The sequence below is a fragment of the Sinocyclocheilus rhinocerous genome, unplaced genomic scaffold (genome assembly GCF_001515625.1).
Source record: "Sinocyclocheilus rhinocerous isolate Xijiao unplaced genomic scaffold, SAMN03320098_v1.1 scaffold988, whole genome shotgun sequence".
NCBI classification, from domain to species: domain Eukaryota; kingdom Metazoa; phylum Chordata; class Actinopteri; order Cypriniformes; family Cyprinidae; genus Sinocyclocheilus; species Sinocyclocheilus rhinocerous.
Window position 1 is genome coordinate 1,171,995 of NW_015650363.1, and position 16,943 is coordinate 1,188,937.

The 16,943-nt window shown below is 38.8% G+C and overlaps 1 protein-coding gene across 1 annotated transcript in view; it reads left to right on the top strand.

The window, feature by feature from the left end:
- Positions 1-16,943, top strand: part of LOC107711868 (protein patched homolog 1-like) — a 74,405-nt gene that overhangs the window by 22,962 nt on the left and 34,500 nt on the right. Inside the window, exons 3-12 of the mRNA XM_016516941.1 lie at positions 3,255-3,444; positions 3,659-3,728; positions 3,838-3,929; positions 6,170-6,368; positions 6,551-6,672; positions 8,028-8,175; positions 10,084-10,215; positions 11,719-11,874; positions 11,967-12,065; positions 15,701-15,826. Coding sequence (XP_016372427.1) covers positions 3,255-3,444; positions 3,659-3,728; positions 3,838-3,929; positions 6,170-6,368; positions 6,551-6,672; positions 8,028-8,175; positions 10,084-10,215; positions 11,719-11,874; positions 11,967-12,065; positions 15,701-15,826 — 1,334 coding nt within the window. The remainder of the gene's footprint in view (positions 1-3,254; positions 3,445-3,658; positions 3,729-3,837; positions 3,930-6,169; positions 6,369-6,550; positions 6,673-8,027; positions 8,176-10,083; positions 10,216-11,718; positions 11,875-11,966; positions 12,066-15,700; positions 15,827-16,943) is intronic.

Below are 16,943 nucleotides of genomic sequence, written 5' to 3' on the forward strand. Positions count from 1 at the left end.
ATACAAGTCACGTGCGAGTAAACTGTTTCAACTGACTCTCATTGGTCAAAGTTCCACGGTTTATTTCCCGGGATTCCACTTAGCTGTCACGGCTGTCATCTGTCAGGATGGAACGACAACAGCTTCGCGGGCTTATTGTTGTTGTTGTTTTTTTTTGTAGCTGTCCTTATATTAATTTATAATTTTGAGCAGGAGTCCAGGATTCATCGGGAAAACATTTTTAAAATGCACCTACTGGGAAGAAGAGCAATAAGACGGCATTATAAAATGTTAAAAAGTGCGCTTTTTTATTTTGAATGGCGAAGACGTGCTCACCCACAGACATTGACAGGTTCATTTTGAAGTATTAGCAAAACAACAAAGCTAATGCTTTTCACGGAACTTACGTAATTACCCATTATACATTGTGATATAGCCTGGTTCGTTGGTCCATTAGATCGGATTGCTTTCTCACTACAACCGAACCGCTCCAGAGTTCGTTTTCAATCGAGCCGTTTTCAGGCGATCTCGGATCGATTGTTTTGGCGCGGATCCGAGCGCGATTGCCGTGTTCACATATGCCCAAACGAACCGAGCTAGGGGGGAAACGGGCCAGGTGTGAAAGCACCCTAAGTCTTGTTGCCACTCACAACTAGGTGGGAGAGAACTTGGGGTTTAAAACCGGTAAGTTCTTAGAAAAACACTGGAAATCACTAACATGATTCTGACTTCATTTTTCTTTGTTCATGTCACTGTAAATGTGGTACAAAAGTAGAAAGCACACTCTTAAAGTTGGTGCCTTGTAGTTGAGGGTCACTCGATCCATTTTTGTTGGGTTCATTCTATAGAAGGATATTTTGAAATGTCTCTTGTTACAGCTTGTTTTGCATGTGAGTGCCATTATGTTTAAGCTTTGTTACACACTTTCTGAAATGTACTGAAAATGTACCTCAATATCCTTATACACTAGTGTAAGCGGCAGTCTAATACTTTAAGCAGCTGAGGCTTTCTAAGTCCCTACATTCCTGCCAAGTCTGCTGACGAATGTCCTGATACGGCACAGAAGATGCCAAAGGAGGATCCACTGCTGATACTTTGTTTTACATTTTACTACAAACAGCAGATTCAAACACCTCTGCCTCTGGATTCAAAATAATTGAGGATGCTTTCTCCCTTTCCCTTTCCAATTGAGAATGCATACTAGCTTTGGAACACATACATTTGAAGATAAATCAATTTTTATTTTATTTTTTTGCTGGCGCCAATGCAACAACTCATTAAAATTTTAAAATTTTAAAAACAGGACCATCCCCTTGTAATTCACAAGCAAAGCTTTCACATTTGTGTATATTTTTGGCCTTCAGAATATCTTCTCTGGCAGAATAGTTCAGTGAAATATGGTTGAATATGCCTTCGGTACTTCAAAGTGTGATAGTTGACCACGAATGAACCCTCCTCCCTGCTTCAGCATCTCAGAAGAGCTTCAGAATCACGCAAACTGTCGTCCAAAACACATCACACCAGTAGATGATTTGCTTGATTACGTTAAGAGGAGTTGACCGATTACCTGTCTGAGACCTGGTTCAGAAAAACTGTGAAGTACTTGTGAACCATGTTGCCTGCTTCTCTAGGGTGCTTGATCCTGGAAATGGAGAAGTCTTCTATTCTCGGAGGTCAGGTAGAGAGCGCGTGAAGAATCGACAGCTTTGAGAGTCAGGCTTGGACGGTGTTCAGCAGGACGCTTTGAAAGGCTGCTTTTGTCGCTGTTCCTGTGCGGAGCTTAGGTGTGCCACACAACAACTCTACTGCCCCAGCGCAATAAAGCAGCCAAGCTCTTACACACACGTGTACGCTTACAGACGTACTTGTGCGCACACTCATAACTCATAGGCCTGGATTTGAAGGCTGTGAAGAAGACTGCAGGTGTTAAAGGGTGTCCTGAAAGGCATTTTGAAGTCAAGTTAACAGGACATATGGGAGCCTGTACATGTGTTAGCGTTTCCTTTCATCGAGGCGGATATGATTGATTATCATGAGACTGTGCTTGACCCTGTGTGACGGCAGTGAAAGTTATGACTGTTTGTCACTGAAGAATTCTGAGTGACTTTTTATCATGCTTCTTTGTTTCTTGTGGGTTTTTCAACTGCTTATTTATGTTAACAAGTGAATACATTTGTAAATAAATAAATTATGCAATAATTATTCCTCACCACATGTGAGTTGTAGCTTGATGAATTGAATGTGATAAGCTAAAAATACAGTTTACTGCGAAATAATACAGAGAAAATGTCTTTGCATGCAAAAAAAAAACACTTTACAACTAGTGTCATCTGGGTTGACAAACGAATGACTCTTACTAGTCGATTCTTTTAACGAATTGAATCAGTTTTATGAATGTTTTGCTGAATGAACTAATGTGTACAAGTTATCATCTGGTTCACTCACTGAAATCCACATCATTACATTCAGTAAAGTTTGAACTAGAAAATTAGTTTTTTTAAATGTATGTCTATATAATTCAATTTTAATAAAATACATTTAAATTTGAATTAAAAAAGTCTAAATATTGAACCTAATTGTATTATGAACATCAAATTGAATTATAACTTAATTAAAATATAAAAATGTATTACCCAAATAGTATTGTTTTTATTTCTGTAGTTAGGACCATTTTGTTGCATTGTCCATGCATTTTGATTCAGTTGTGGGGGGTTTGATAATTTGGTGGTGGACGGAAAAGTGGAAAACAAAAACACACACACACACACACATGTCTGGTCAGCTATCCTTGTGGGGACTCTCCATAGGCGTAATGGTTTTTCTACTGTACAGACCGTATATTCTATTGCCCTTCACCATCCCTACCCCTAAACCTACCCCTCACAGGAAACTTTCTGCATTTTTAGATTTTCAAAAAACTTCATTCTGTATGATTTATAAGGTTTTGTACCCGTGGGGACCACAATTTAGGTCCCCACCGTGACACGAATCCCCGTGAGTCTGTGTGTATTCAGGTTTAAGTCCCCACCAGGATATATAAACCTGTACACACACACACACACACACACACACAGCATACAAAACTGTTTATTTAGTTTCCAACACATTAAGCTGTGGAGTTTGATGCAACATTTAGGCCTAATGTTGCGTTTAATTCCCCTTTTCTCCATATTATTTTATGTTACCTCTTAAATCTGCTTATAAATAAACATACTAAAAGTTTATAGAGCATCATCTGAAAGTCTTCTCCGTCACTTTTCTTCTCCATTTCATAGTGGGCGGCAGGGTGAATCAGGAACTCAAATACACGCGGCAGAAGATCGGAGAGGAGGCCATGTTTAGTCCTCAGCTCATGATACAGATGCCACGACAGGAAGGTGCTAACATTCTGACTGTAGAGGCGCTGAAGCAGCACCTCGACTCTGCCATAAAGGCCAGCAGAGTGCATATTTACATGTACAACAGGTAACGGCACAACAGCTTCTGAACAGTTATTTCTTTTTGGGTAGTTGACGCATAACATGTCATTGGACTTTTTTATCAACCAAAAACATAGGTTAAAATTTGGAAAAGTGTGTATTTTAAGTTCTGTAACTGGTCACTATGTCTTTTAAGTTTTCTGCTTTAATGGTTGTTCACAAAATTATAGTTCAACTAATTTCCACTGTTGTGTTTTCAGGCAATGGAAATTGGAACATTTATGCTTCAAATCAGGAGAAATTGTTACAGAAACCAATTTTGTGGACCAGGTAAGAATGGTTACAATATCTTTTTAGACTGACGTTTTAGTAGAAATTATTAAAATTCAGAGGAGGACCTCTAAGGGCTTGTTACAGTAATAGAGCATGAACTTTTCAGATTATAGAGAAACTGCACCCATGTCTGATCATCACTCCTCTAGACTGCTTCTGGGAAGGTGCTAAGCTACATTCAGGAACGGTCTACCTCCCGTAAGTTACACACACCTTTCTGTATTTGCTTGGAGCCTGTAATGTTTGATCCTGTCCCGTCTGGCTCTTGTCATCAAGTTGATTTGCCAGAAAGGCCATTTTCATACACTAAACACTTCACTGACATGTCCTTCCTGTGAATAGAGCCATGTTGAAAACCAATAAACAAGCAAACTAAATTTAAAGGAAAAAGTTTTTCCTTCCAACCAAGAGAGGTGGTGAAAAGACGATTTTATAGTGTTTATTTAATAAATTACCTCTTTACGGGTAATTTATTTAAAAACTTAATTCAGGCAAGATGTTTAATGTGATTTTAAATAATTTTTAGTCTCTGTATGGTGAAATTCGATAATCAGTGAAACTCAGCAAGTGAAATATTAAGTACGAGTTAAACAGAAAGTTAAACGAGTTAAACACTTACACTATGCATGTAAGATTTAGTCCATAAAGTCCAGGAAGGATGTTTGATTATTAAATCAAGTTTTGTTTTTGCATTTCCCTATGTATTTTGGTTCAGTTTAATGATAATATAATCTGTATATGTTCCATGAAGAATATTTTTAAAAAATGTTAAATGAATCAATTAAATAAATCATGATTAAATACTGTGCTAAGTGGTGCTCCACAGTCTCCTGTGGTGTTTTCTGAAGGTCTTCATTGTGATGCTGAACCGCTCAAAGCCTCACACAATTGTTCCACTTCTGCTGCTAATGGCTCCTTGCAACGGTTACACTCAGTAGACAACCACCAAGTCTGCAAAAGTTTTTCTGCCCTCCTCCCCACTCCCTCTTTCCCTCCTTCATGGATGGTAAATAAGGATTTTACTGTGTTCTGGTTGGGGGACTTGGAATAATGACTCAAGCCTGGTTAGGCACATACAATGTGGTCTGAACCGCTGCAGGCCTGCCAGAAGAGAAAGAGAGAGGGGCGATCAGAAGGAAACATACAGAAAAAAGGAAAGAATGATAGAAAGAGGGAGAAATTAGAGAAAGATGGTGCAGGGACGGAAAGGCGGAGCGGCTTAGAGAGTCAGTCAGCGGAGCCGTGGAAGTGGACAGAAAGTGGGAGGGTGAACTCGGTGCGAGGAAGGCCTTTTGAGGATAGAGTCAAACGTACGGGCGGGACGGGAGACCATGTAACGATGCAGCAAGAGAAAGAGGGTGCTGAAAAAACCAACTGAGACAAGATGGCAAGTAAAGTATGGGAGGTTTGTGAAACTGCTGCGTTGGGCTGTTAGTTGTGGGGAGATGCCAGGCCCTGAGCGGGATCACCCGGCACGGCAGTATAATTAGAGGGGATAAAGATCAGATGAGCGGATTGATTCCATTTTCTCAAGGCTGTTATTATGGAGGCAGGCTGAAATCCAATCCCAGCTACATTAGTGCTGCCACCGCTGTGACGTGCAGTGTCCATCAATCCCTAAGCCTTCGGAATTCCATCCAGTCACCCTTCATCCGCTCCCCGTAGTTATGCCGAACTACTTTAAGCACATCCAACATCCCATAAGCAGGACTCAGTCCGTGCTTCTCCTTCATGGTTAAACATACACTACCGTTCAAAAGTTTAGGGTCAGTCAGATTTTACTTTTTGAAAGAATCGATTACTTCTGTTCTGCAAGGACTTATAAAACTGATCAAAATGGACAGGAACAGGATTTATAATGTTCCAAAAGACTTTGCTGTTCTTTTGAACTTTATGAAAGAATCCTGAAAATTGTTTTACAGTTTCTGCAGAAATATTAAGCAGCACAACTGTTTTCAACATTGATAATAGTAAGAAATGTTTCTTGAGCACTTAGAATTAGAATTAGAATGATTTCTGAAGGATCATGTGACGCTGAAGACTGAAGTAATGTTGCTGAAAATTCAGCTTTGCCATGGCAGGAATGAATTACATATTAAAATATATTAAAATAGAAAATAATTATTTTCAATTGTAATAGTATTTCATAATATTACTTTTACTGTATTTTTGATCAAACACATGCAGCATTAGTGATTTCTGCATTTTAAAAACTTTTCAAAATGTAGCAGATCAACGTCAGTTTTACAACAATGAACCAATCCGAAGACATTTTGGATAAAGCAAGAGTACTCAGTGTTTGCCTTAGCAACGGTCTATGGGAGTTAATGTGCCTATAACCCCGCTTTCAATTCAATTCCATTGTGCTTCATCAGACTGTATTTGATGCTGTAAACCCCTAAGGCCACATCAATAAAATAGTTTCTTTTTTCCCACAGTGGCAAAGACCAAGTGCAGTGGACCAACTTTGATCCGATGGGATTCATTGCTGAGCTGAAGATGCTGAAGTATCCGGTGGACAGCTGGGAGGAGATGCTGGTCAAAGCAGAGGTGGGTCATGGCTATATGGACCGCCCCTGCCTGAATCCCGCGGACCCCGACTGCCCATTGTCAGCTCCCAACAAGAACATGACTCGGGTGAGTTCAGCATACAAGGGATGACATAGAGCAATAGCTGAAAATAATTTGCGATTATTTGTTATTCTGTGTTGGGTGTCTGTTTTCCCAGTCATAGGCTACAGACAAAGATTCACTAATTAAAGCAATGTTGTTTTGCAATTTGAGCGTGTCTCAGATTTATGATCTGTCATATTCTTAAGCCTTTTGACGTGGCTCGTGTTCTGACTGGTGGCTGCTATGGGCTTTCCAAAAAGTACATGCAATGGCAGGAGGAGCTTATCGTAGGTGGGATCAAGAAGAACGACAGCGGCAGACTTCTGAGGTAAGAGACAACTTTGGGGTTTTAACGCTGACGGCATTTAGAGAAATTGATTTATCTTAATGTATTTTACTTGTAAAGGGAATAAATTATTGTGAAAACCATAGAAGAGTGAGAAAGGAAAAAATGAAGTGTGTCTTTAAGTTTGTCACAGTTTGACAATTTTTGGGCATTACGTGGCAGTGGATAAAAGATCACTTTGTCTTTCCCTCTCTCGTACACACTCACATGTACAGTGTGTAAGGCGTGTGTTTTGTTTCTTTCTTGGCAGATTGTAATCATTAGTAAACTGCATATTAGTATTCATTCCCACAGACTGAAGGAAGCCCACACCTTTAACTCCCAGAGCGAAACATTTTTTTCCCCAGACCTCTTTAAGCTTGAGTGGGGACAGAATTCAGCATCCTCATTATGAAAGAACATTGTCATACGTCCCAAAAATTTTAATACACAACAGTGGTGGTGGCGGAAAATATTCTCTAGTGGCTTTGGAATCGTCCACTGTGATTTCTATTAATCTTTTCACTCTGAAAACCATGGTTTTCTGAAAAGAGAACGTCAAGGGTTTTTCTTTCAAGAAGTGTTCATTGAACAATAGTAGGTTGACAAGTCCACTTGAGGGAGTCTGTACTCTACAGTTGGGGCCGTTTTAGCTCATCTGTGGAGCAAAGTGACAGGCAGCTGTTTTTCAGCATGTTAGTGGTTCTTTTCAAGGTTTTTATCCCCAAGTAGTGACAGACAAGGTCAAGACTGTGTTTGCTGTAGAATTTTGTTTTTGCAGCAGCCATCATCACCCCCAAGAAAAGAAACGCTAAACGTTAACCAATAAAGTCTTTTTATATACCAATAAATTTTGTTTTATTAAAAAATATTTATAATAACAAATTTAGAAAGACATAACAGACATAACGAGTTGATTCACTGAGGATATGAGCTGATTCAGTTCATGATTCAGAGTAAAGAGTTTTGGGTCAATTAAGTTGATTCGGACTGATTCAGACTGTTGCCTACAACGCCAGGGGATTAGAACCATATAAACAAATGGTTCAGTATATTGGTAATAAATACATTTTCTGAGAATTTATGTTTCAAGCTTCAACCTGCAAATATCAAAACTTTTTTTTGTGTGAAAAAAAAGTAGATTATTTTGAGTTTGTAGCAGTAGTAAGTTTTGGGACACCATGTCATAAAATAGCTTCCAGAAATAGTAGACCATCTGGGGACTTTTGGCATACTCTTCAATATTGGAACAATTTTGGAACACACTTATTCCAATCTCACATCTGTTCAGCAATGAAACACTTGGTCAGTTTATACTGTATGTTCAGTTCACCTTTTCACTCTACTCTTCCTCACAGTGCACAGGCCCTTCAGACCATGTTCCAGCTCATGACCCCAAAGCAGATGTACGAGCACTTGAAGGGCTACGAGGAGGTCTCGCACATCAACTGGAACGAGGACAAAGCAGCTGCCATACTAGAGGCCTGGCAGAGGAGATACTCTGAGGTAAATGCACGTCTTTCACCACGGATCATCTCACGGAATGGATGTAAAGGTGCTCTGTGAATGTCCAGACTGCAGTCTACTTTAGTAGACATATTTACAGTGATTGTTTCTGCGGTAGTATTTGTAGTAATTCATTCTTGCATCAAGTTTTACTTTGCTTAAAACTGGATTTTGTTAGGAACCGTTTAGGAGGCCCAATTCATTCCTCCAGCCCAACGTTGTGTTTCCTGGAACATACACTCACATACATGCACTCATGCAGTGTGAAGGCATTCATCTTGAGTCATAAGTAATACATACATTCCAAAGGGGCTGTGTCTCTTGAGGGTAGGACCCAGCTGTTTAAGTGCAGTCCTTCAAAGGCATTGATTTCCCTTTTTTCACTTCTTCATACTTTAAATGCTCAGGTTAAGTGTGAGCTTGGAAAAACGGGGCACATCTGTAAGGTCAGGAAAGGTTACGATGGGACAATGTAGAAATGTGTGCACTAAACCCTTCACATGTATTAGATGTGTTACGTTGTTGCATCGAAAACATGACTTCTGGAGGTATTTCAGTCCTGTCGCAACCAAATGCATTGCTTTTTTTTTTTTTCTCCTTCATTTTTTCTGTTAGTAATCAGGGTAACACTTTACATTGAGGCGTCATGAGCTAACTAATGAACATTTTAATAGCAATTACCAATCTTGCATGTTAATTATTGCCTACATATAGCATTTCAAGTTGTATGAATTAACATTAATGAATGCATGCATGAACAAACATGAATTAACAAATCAACTATAGTAGTTTTATAATGAACATTTTATATATTCTTACAGAATTTATTAATAGTTTAATTTGTTAACATTAGTTAATGCAATAGGTGTTATATACTAACAATATTTTTATAGCATTTATTAATGTTGCATAATGTTAATGTTTATATTTTACATATAATATTTCAAGATGTATAAATTAACATTAATGTACTATTAACAAATTTATATTAACAATAGTATATTCATAGTAAACTTTATTTGGTAATCTTTAATTTAGTAAATTAACATTTTTAAAGCATTTATTTACCTTGGTTAGTTGTTAATTTATTGGTTGGTAATTTATAAATGTACTATTTGTTAATTCACGTTTTTGCATAATAAATTTGTTTTTATACAACTTGACTTATATGTACATGTATGCCATTATGCAAAGTTAAAGAATGTTGTATAATACTATACTATTACTATACTATTCATTGTTAGTTCATGATACCTAATGCATTAAGTGATGTTTACAAATTGAACCTTATTCTGAAGCAAAATCATTTTAGCATTCTTTAATAACAGATTTGCTAATTTATTCTGAGGTGGCAGCATTTACAGCACAGCCTGTTTTTGCTAGAGTGGGTGTCCATTGCAGAATCAACCCCTCTTGGTGTGGTGGCCCCAGCACTTGTGTGTCTGTGTGTGTGTATTAGCGTGTGTGGTATCTGTGTGTGTGTGTGTGTGCGTGTTTAACAGGACCGTCTGGAACACATTAACCCGCTCCGCACACAATCTCTTTCACAGCTGCCATCCCATTGGTGGCTTGTGTGTGACATCATCTGGTCTCTGTTTTGTCAGCCCTGACCTCCACTTGGCATAGGGTTTCCTTCTGGTGCGTGTGTGTGCAGGGCTGAACGTGTGCATTTGTGGATGTGAGTGTGTGTGGTTTTAGGGCGGTGGGGCTGCGATATTCATTTCTTGGATAATTGTGCTGCTGAAACATTTGTGGGACTGTGTTATTTCCACGTTATATAATTAGTTTCATTGGCCTGAGGGAAATTACAAAACAAAGAAAAGATGAGCAGTGAGAAGATGATAGAAAATGAATTAAAGCTAAACAACATTTTTTACTTCTTTCTTCCGTCCTGTTTGTCCTGTCCAGGCTGTCCAGCAGAGTGTGTCAGTAAATTCGTCTCAGAAAGTTCTCACGTTCACCACCACCACCCTGGAAGACATCCTTAAGTCCTTCTCTGATGTCAGTGTGATCCGTATCGCCAGTGGCTACCTCCTAATGGTAAACTAACTCCTACATCTCCAGCCTTTTTTGTTCAGGTTAAAGCACAGCCTCATTAACTATACTGTGCTGAGGGTGAGTAAATGACGACAGAAATTTCATTTCTGGATGAACTGTCCCTTTATTTAGCATGCTAACAGCATATTTTATCTATTAGATTGCTTGGATGGTAAAAACCTTTTGGAAAAGTTACATTTATTAATTTCACCTATTAATTTCATACGCTTTCAAGCACCGCTGCTTTAGTTATTCACATTCAGACAGACTTACTTGGCCATTATATCGCTTTTTTATTTAATTTTTTAAGTCCCACCACAGCCGTTGTTTTTAAGACACTGTTCCCTGTGAAATAGAAGTGCACTGTAGTGTACTTTTAAAAAGTGTACTTATTACAGAAAAAAAATACGCTTTCAATTGCAATTAAATGATAATGTATTATTGTTTAAATTTAAATTGATCATATTAAATGCCGCTAGTTAAACTTAAGAGTGTTTTTTACCCACTTAGGTAGGGCTTAAGTACCTCTTTATATATAATTTCAGCCCCACTTTATATTAAGTGGCCTTAACTACTATGTACTTACATCAAAAATTAAGTACATCTCAATTACTTCTATTGTCCTTTTACACATTTGCAATGAAGCTGCAATTTAGTAAATTTAAACTAAATTCACTTTAAATTCGATATCAAATAACAAACTACAGTTAAAATTATATTTTACACATGCTTTAATATGTTAGTCAATGCATCAAAATAAGTGTACCTTAAAGCATTACACAAGATTATTTAAACAGTGATTTAAAACATATTTTAAAGTATGTGTCAACAAATATAGTCATGAAGGTGTACTTTGTACTTTTTAAGATTTTAAGTACACTACAAATGCACTTTCAAACATGCACAATTTTATTTTCACTTGGGATATTAGATTAAAAATATTCCAGTTTATAAAAATGTGTCTCGAGACCTCTAAATTCATTCTGTTGCAACTCTGTTGCAATTTTTCATGGAAAACGGCCTCAAGAAATGTGTCCCGTTGGGGTCAGATGCGCCTGAAACAAGTATAATTGTATAGGGACCTTTGAGAATGATAAATCAGCTGGTCAAAGCTGTGACCAAGCAGGTTATGTCACATGTTGTACTGCTAATGTGAGATTTGCAAGTTTGAATTTTCTGTCGCACTCTCCTCTACAAGTCAAAAAGGCTTGTAGAACCATAAAATGTAACAACAATTGACCTAGCCTCAGAATCAAACAATCGACTGATCACTGCAGTACGATATATTGTGTGAAGGAGTTCGTAGGGATAGATGTTTTTCATTTTAAAATCTTGTTTTTCATGCTGAAAATTCAGACTTGGTGTGTATAGGCCTTTAGTGTTATGTTACATGCAGCTTGCCAGTGCATGCCTGACCCTGCTGTGCCGTGACCGCACTCATGAGAACAGCGCTGCGGTAACGTGATAATGTCAGATTAACGCTATAGCTATGTTATCTGTGTGCAGCTTGCCTATGCGTGTCTGACCATGCTGCGGTGGGACTGCGCCAAGTCTCAGGGGGCGGTCGGGCTGGCTGGAGTGTTGCTGGTCACTCTTTCTGTCGCCGCTGGACTGGGACTCTGCTCACTTTTGGGCATCTCCTTTAACGCCGCTACCACACAGGTACATCGCACGCACATGAGCAAACATGGACACCGTCGGTAGTGTAACATCTTTCACGTGTAACATGCTCTTCTGTTTTCATGTGCTTAAAGGTGTTGCCGTTCCTAGCCCTTGGCGTAGGGGTGGACGATGTCTTTCTCCTGGCTCACGCTTTCAGCGAGACTGGCCAGAACAAGAGGATTCCATTTGAGGTGTGTTATCTCATCCCAAACATCCTGAAAAGCAGGGAATACAACTAAAAAACAAGAGTTTTCTCCCACCACAAACCCTCAGAAGCGCAAAAGTCCAAAGATAGTGTCGAGACAAGGCAGTCTGTTCAGAAATGAGGGAGCTAGCATGTTATCAGGAGGAAGGGGGGTATATCAATGCATACCCTCATGTTATCACTTACATAAAGGAATGTGTGTGTACCTGCCCCGGCCTGTGATGTAACTTCAAAACACTGGCATACTTTGATCTGCTGAGGGCCACTGTGTGATGTGTGACTCAAGACGTTTCTAAACAAAACAGATGAAAAAATTTACCAAAGTACTACCATTGTTTTGTTTAGATTTTAGATATGGTACCATGTTAGTACCATTGTTTCCTATGACACACTTTAAATTAACAAATAAATAACATATTATACTTACAGTACAGACGCTCGGACAGATGACGCAATGTATTATTTGCATGTGTTTTTGAGTCTTACCATTTTAAACATTCAAGTGCTCAATTCAGTACCTGCACGCTCTTTGTGAGACCCCTTTCTGTGAACTCACAATGCCGCATCTGAAAGCGCGCGACTTAAGAATGAAGTTGTGTTGCACCTTATTGTGTGTAAACGGCCAAATACATACAAAATTATGTCAAAATGCCCGTCTTGATGAGTATTCATGTAAACAGTCGATTTATACTAAACATTGTCAGTATATAGGCTATTAAGTGAATGTAAACAGTTGAGAAACAAAACTTGTGTGTAACAGTTAGATCCGTGCATGAGGTCTTAAAGAGACAGCAACCTAAATAAACCTGCTGCTGTCTGTCATTAATGTTTATTCATACATTGAAGACTAACCAGTGTTGTTTTAAAGTTAAATAGATTATTCAGTTTCTGTGGTATTTCTGTACCTGAATATTACTGTTATACCTACCTGAAAAACTTCAAACACAGTTAATTTTAGTTGTATCTTGTTATTGTATTTGTTTGTGCCATTGCTTTATCTATTCTTTTTTTATTACTGACTGTTTACTTGTCTTTTTTAGTTAAAATATATTCAATTCAGAGTTTGAAATCAAAGTTCTTTTTTGATCTTCCTCACTGTTGAAATATCAACACCATTATAAATTGTAAAACACAAATACACTGGGTGACGAAACATTTAGGTTGGAAGATTGTAGTTTAAAAATATGTCTAAAAAATACCCTTACTCCCCCCCATAAGAGCCACCTATAGGGGGAATTCCCCCATTTTCCAAAACGAAATTCAGGCCCTGATTATTATCATTATTACATTTTTTATTAAGCGTCTTATTAACTTTGAAATGACATATGAACAATCAGTCAGTAATGATGCAGATTTACATTTCACAAACCTTAAGTGTTAAACACTTGCTTTGTTTGAAGATGAAAATAACTAAAAGTAAAGATAACTGGAGACATAGGTTCATTCAGTAAAGGATTTATTTTGCTTATTCAAACCGGTAACTCCTGAATATTTCTGAACTGCGTATTCATTAAAAGAGCAGCTCATTAGAGTCATTTGTTCATTAATTGGTCTATGCTGGTACACTGCAGTACAATCTTTTTATTCTTCTTAGTTTTATCCGTACCTTTCTATTATATCAAAGTACTGTGGTATTACCATCTGATATCATCACTTTACCGTGGTACTGCCAGGTGTTAATCTTTAATCAATTTCTGTAAAAACCAATACTAGCACAGGCATTGAGGATTTGAGTTGTTAGTTTTACTTGCGAGACAGTAATCTTATGTGTATATGATCTGTTTTTTGTTTTTTTTGTAGATTGTGTATACGTTTCCGTTAATACATCTGTCAAGGGTATCTTTGTTTAGCTTTCGTGTGCGTTTACGTGTGGTCGTGTAAGAGAGGTGATTTAGATGACTCTTATGCAGATGGGCTGAGTTCAGGCTTGTGTTTATGTGAGATTGCACAGCGTGCAGCGACACTTTTGTGTGGAAAGTAAACAGTTCCCCTGAAGGAGGAGGGAGAGAGAGCGCAGAGCCCTCTTGTCTTAAAGCTCTCTGTGTGTGGTCCTGCACGTCCTCAGATACCAGAAAACAACTTTCCCTCTTTCTTTCCTTCTCCTCATCTCTACCTCTGTGTGTGGAGGTGGGGTTTGGAACTGTTTCTCATGCGTCTCGAACCCTGAATGGCTTTGAAATGAGGAGAGAGAGTTTATCCTAACAAGACAGCGAGCCAATCGTGTTTCTGCACCCCGGGCTGCTTTGTTTAAAAGGATGTGTCCTGCCTTTGATGGAAAATATTTCTGTGTGAGTGAGGGATAAGGAGAAGGGAGGGAAATGAATCTCTTTTTTGTGTTTTTTCTCTCTCTAAAAATCCACATAATAGCGGGGCGAGAAAGTAAAGCTTTTCATCAGAAGTTGAGCTCATTAAGTTGTCATGGCTGGTTGTGTGATTACCAGCTCTCTTCGATGAAAACATCAGTGTGTGAAGTGACGTGTTGCCATGTATGGTGACCCATACTCGGAATTTGTGCTCTGCATTTAACCCATCCCAAGTGCACACACACAGTAGTGAACACACACACTGTGAACACACACCCAGAGCAGTGGGCAGCCATATTGCTGCGGCGCCCGGGGAGCAGTTGGGGGCAGCCATATTGCTGCGGCGCCCGGGGAGCAGTTGCGGGTTTGGTGCCTTGCTCAAGGGTCTCACCTCAGTCGTGGTATTGAGGGTGGAAGAGAGTGCTGGTTTTTCACTCCCCCCACCTACAATCTCTGCCGGACCTGAGACTCGAACCCACAACCTTTTGGGTTACAAGTCCGACTCTCTAACCATTAGGCCACGACTGCCATCAGTGAGCTTACACGCAAGTTACACCTTCACAAACGTTGTAATGAGTCTGGCAGTGATTTATTAAAGGTGAATAATTTTTGTCAGACTAAACTTCTGTTCTACTAAAGTCTGTATCATTATTGACAAATGTAATCTAGGCCTGCTGAGAGTGAAAATAATTTTTTTAGAAATTGGATTTTGTCCTAGAACTACACCTACCCCATATTTGATCATTTAATAACAAAATAAAAAATATATTTTTTAATGTATTTATTATAAATGAATCATTGTTTATCATCATTTCCAGTTACTCAATTATTATTGTTCTCCAAAAATTGCAAGTTCGACTGAGATAAGAATATAGTTGTACAAAGCACCACATTCAGATGAAAAAGAATTAAGTGAATAAATGTTTGCGTTATATCACAGTTTTGAATAAGTTCACACTGAACATAAAAAAGGTAAACAATTAATCGTTCTACTGAGCTTTCCAGTACTCGAAAGGAAAAAATGGCAAATGCTTATCCCTAGTAGTGAACATTGCTACTCATTTCACATGTGAATAGGTTAGCCAATCATACCAGAGTCATTTATGTACAGTGGTCTGATCTACAGTGGTACAATAGCAAAAACAGCCCAGTTTAGTTCTCAGGGTCCGAGAGAAGGTGGAAAATGGACTTGAAAAGCTAATATGTTTGGTGCAAGAAAACTTGACTAACATTATAAGTGGACTCTAGTGGTAAGAATAATATTCTTGCTGTTGATTTGATGACATTGTAGTGTTTTTTTTCTGTCTTTCTTCCTCAGGACCGCACTGGTGAATGTCTGAAGAGGACTGGGGCTAGTGTAGCTTTGACTTCCATCAGTAATGTGACGGCATTTTTCATGGCTGCTCTTATTCCAATCCCAGCACTCCGAGCTTTCTCCTTACAGGTTTGTGTGTTTCTTTTTCATATTCTTGAACAGGAATGCAGTTCAGATTGCTTGTCTGTAGCAATTGTGTGTTTGTTTGTATTACTAATGGATGTTTGCCGAAATTTCCCATGTCCATACCAGCTCTTTCTTTGTTCTTTGTGCGTGTTCCATACCTTCATTGACTCCAGATTTCTACAGATGACTTTTATTGATTTCATTCATCAAACTGAGCATGTGACCGGTTGAGCGAGCTGCCGTGGCCCATAACCCCCACTATGGCATGTGATTAGTGGTACGGCCCCCTAAGTGTGCAGATTGTGGGCATGTAACTCAATCTGGGAGTGGGGGTGGGTTGTACGGGTTGTTGTTCCACACATCTGCGGTTTATTTATGACCGCAAGGCTGTGGAAGTGACATAGGAAAGAGGCTAAGCAAGAGATCTGCCCGCAACCTATTCCAGATTAAATCAGGTTAAATGGAGAGTTGAATGAAAATTTTGTCATCATTTACTCACTCTCATGTTGTTTCAAACCTGTATGACCTTTTCTTCTGTTGGACACAAAAGTAGCTAGAGCTTTCAAGCTTCATTCAAAATAGTAAAAAGCTAGGACACTTATGGTGCTTTCACAAACTTTGTGAAGATTAAGAACTCCATTTCCCATTCATTGTAATGGCATGGATGATTTTCTACTCTTTGTAACAACATGAGTGTGAATAAATTATGACAGGAGTTTATTTTGGGGTGAACTATCCCTTTTTAAATGGCCCACGAAATCGGAATACGTACTTTGAACCTGCTTAATCAGTCTTAATAAATGTAGATTAAAGATTTTCACCATTAAATGTCTGAAGCCTCGTCACCCTCACATGAAACACAGACTCAGCACTTGGGCTGCTTAACCCTTGAACTTTAGGTGAAGTAACCTCGCCATCATCCACATAACCTGCACAGCTGCACGGAGGCAGACGCAGAGATTTACACACTGATGCCTTGTTCTGTTCAACAAACACATTCACTCAAATCTCAGCTTAAACCCTACAGATACCTCCCCTTCTGCAGGACCCTTTGATCCTAAAAGCAGAATTGCTTTATATATCTGCAAGTGTAAACCGTTGTATAGTGTTTGTGTCTGTT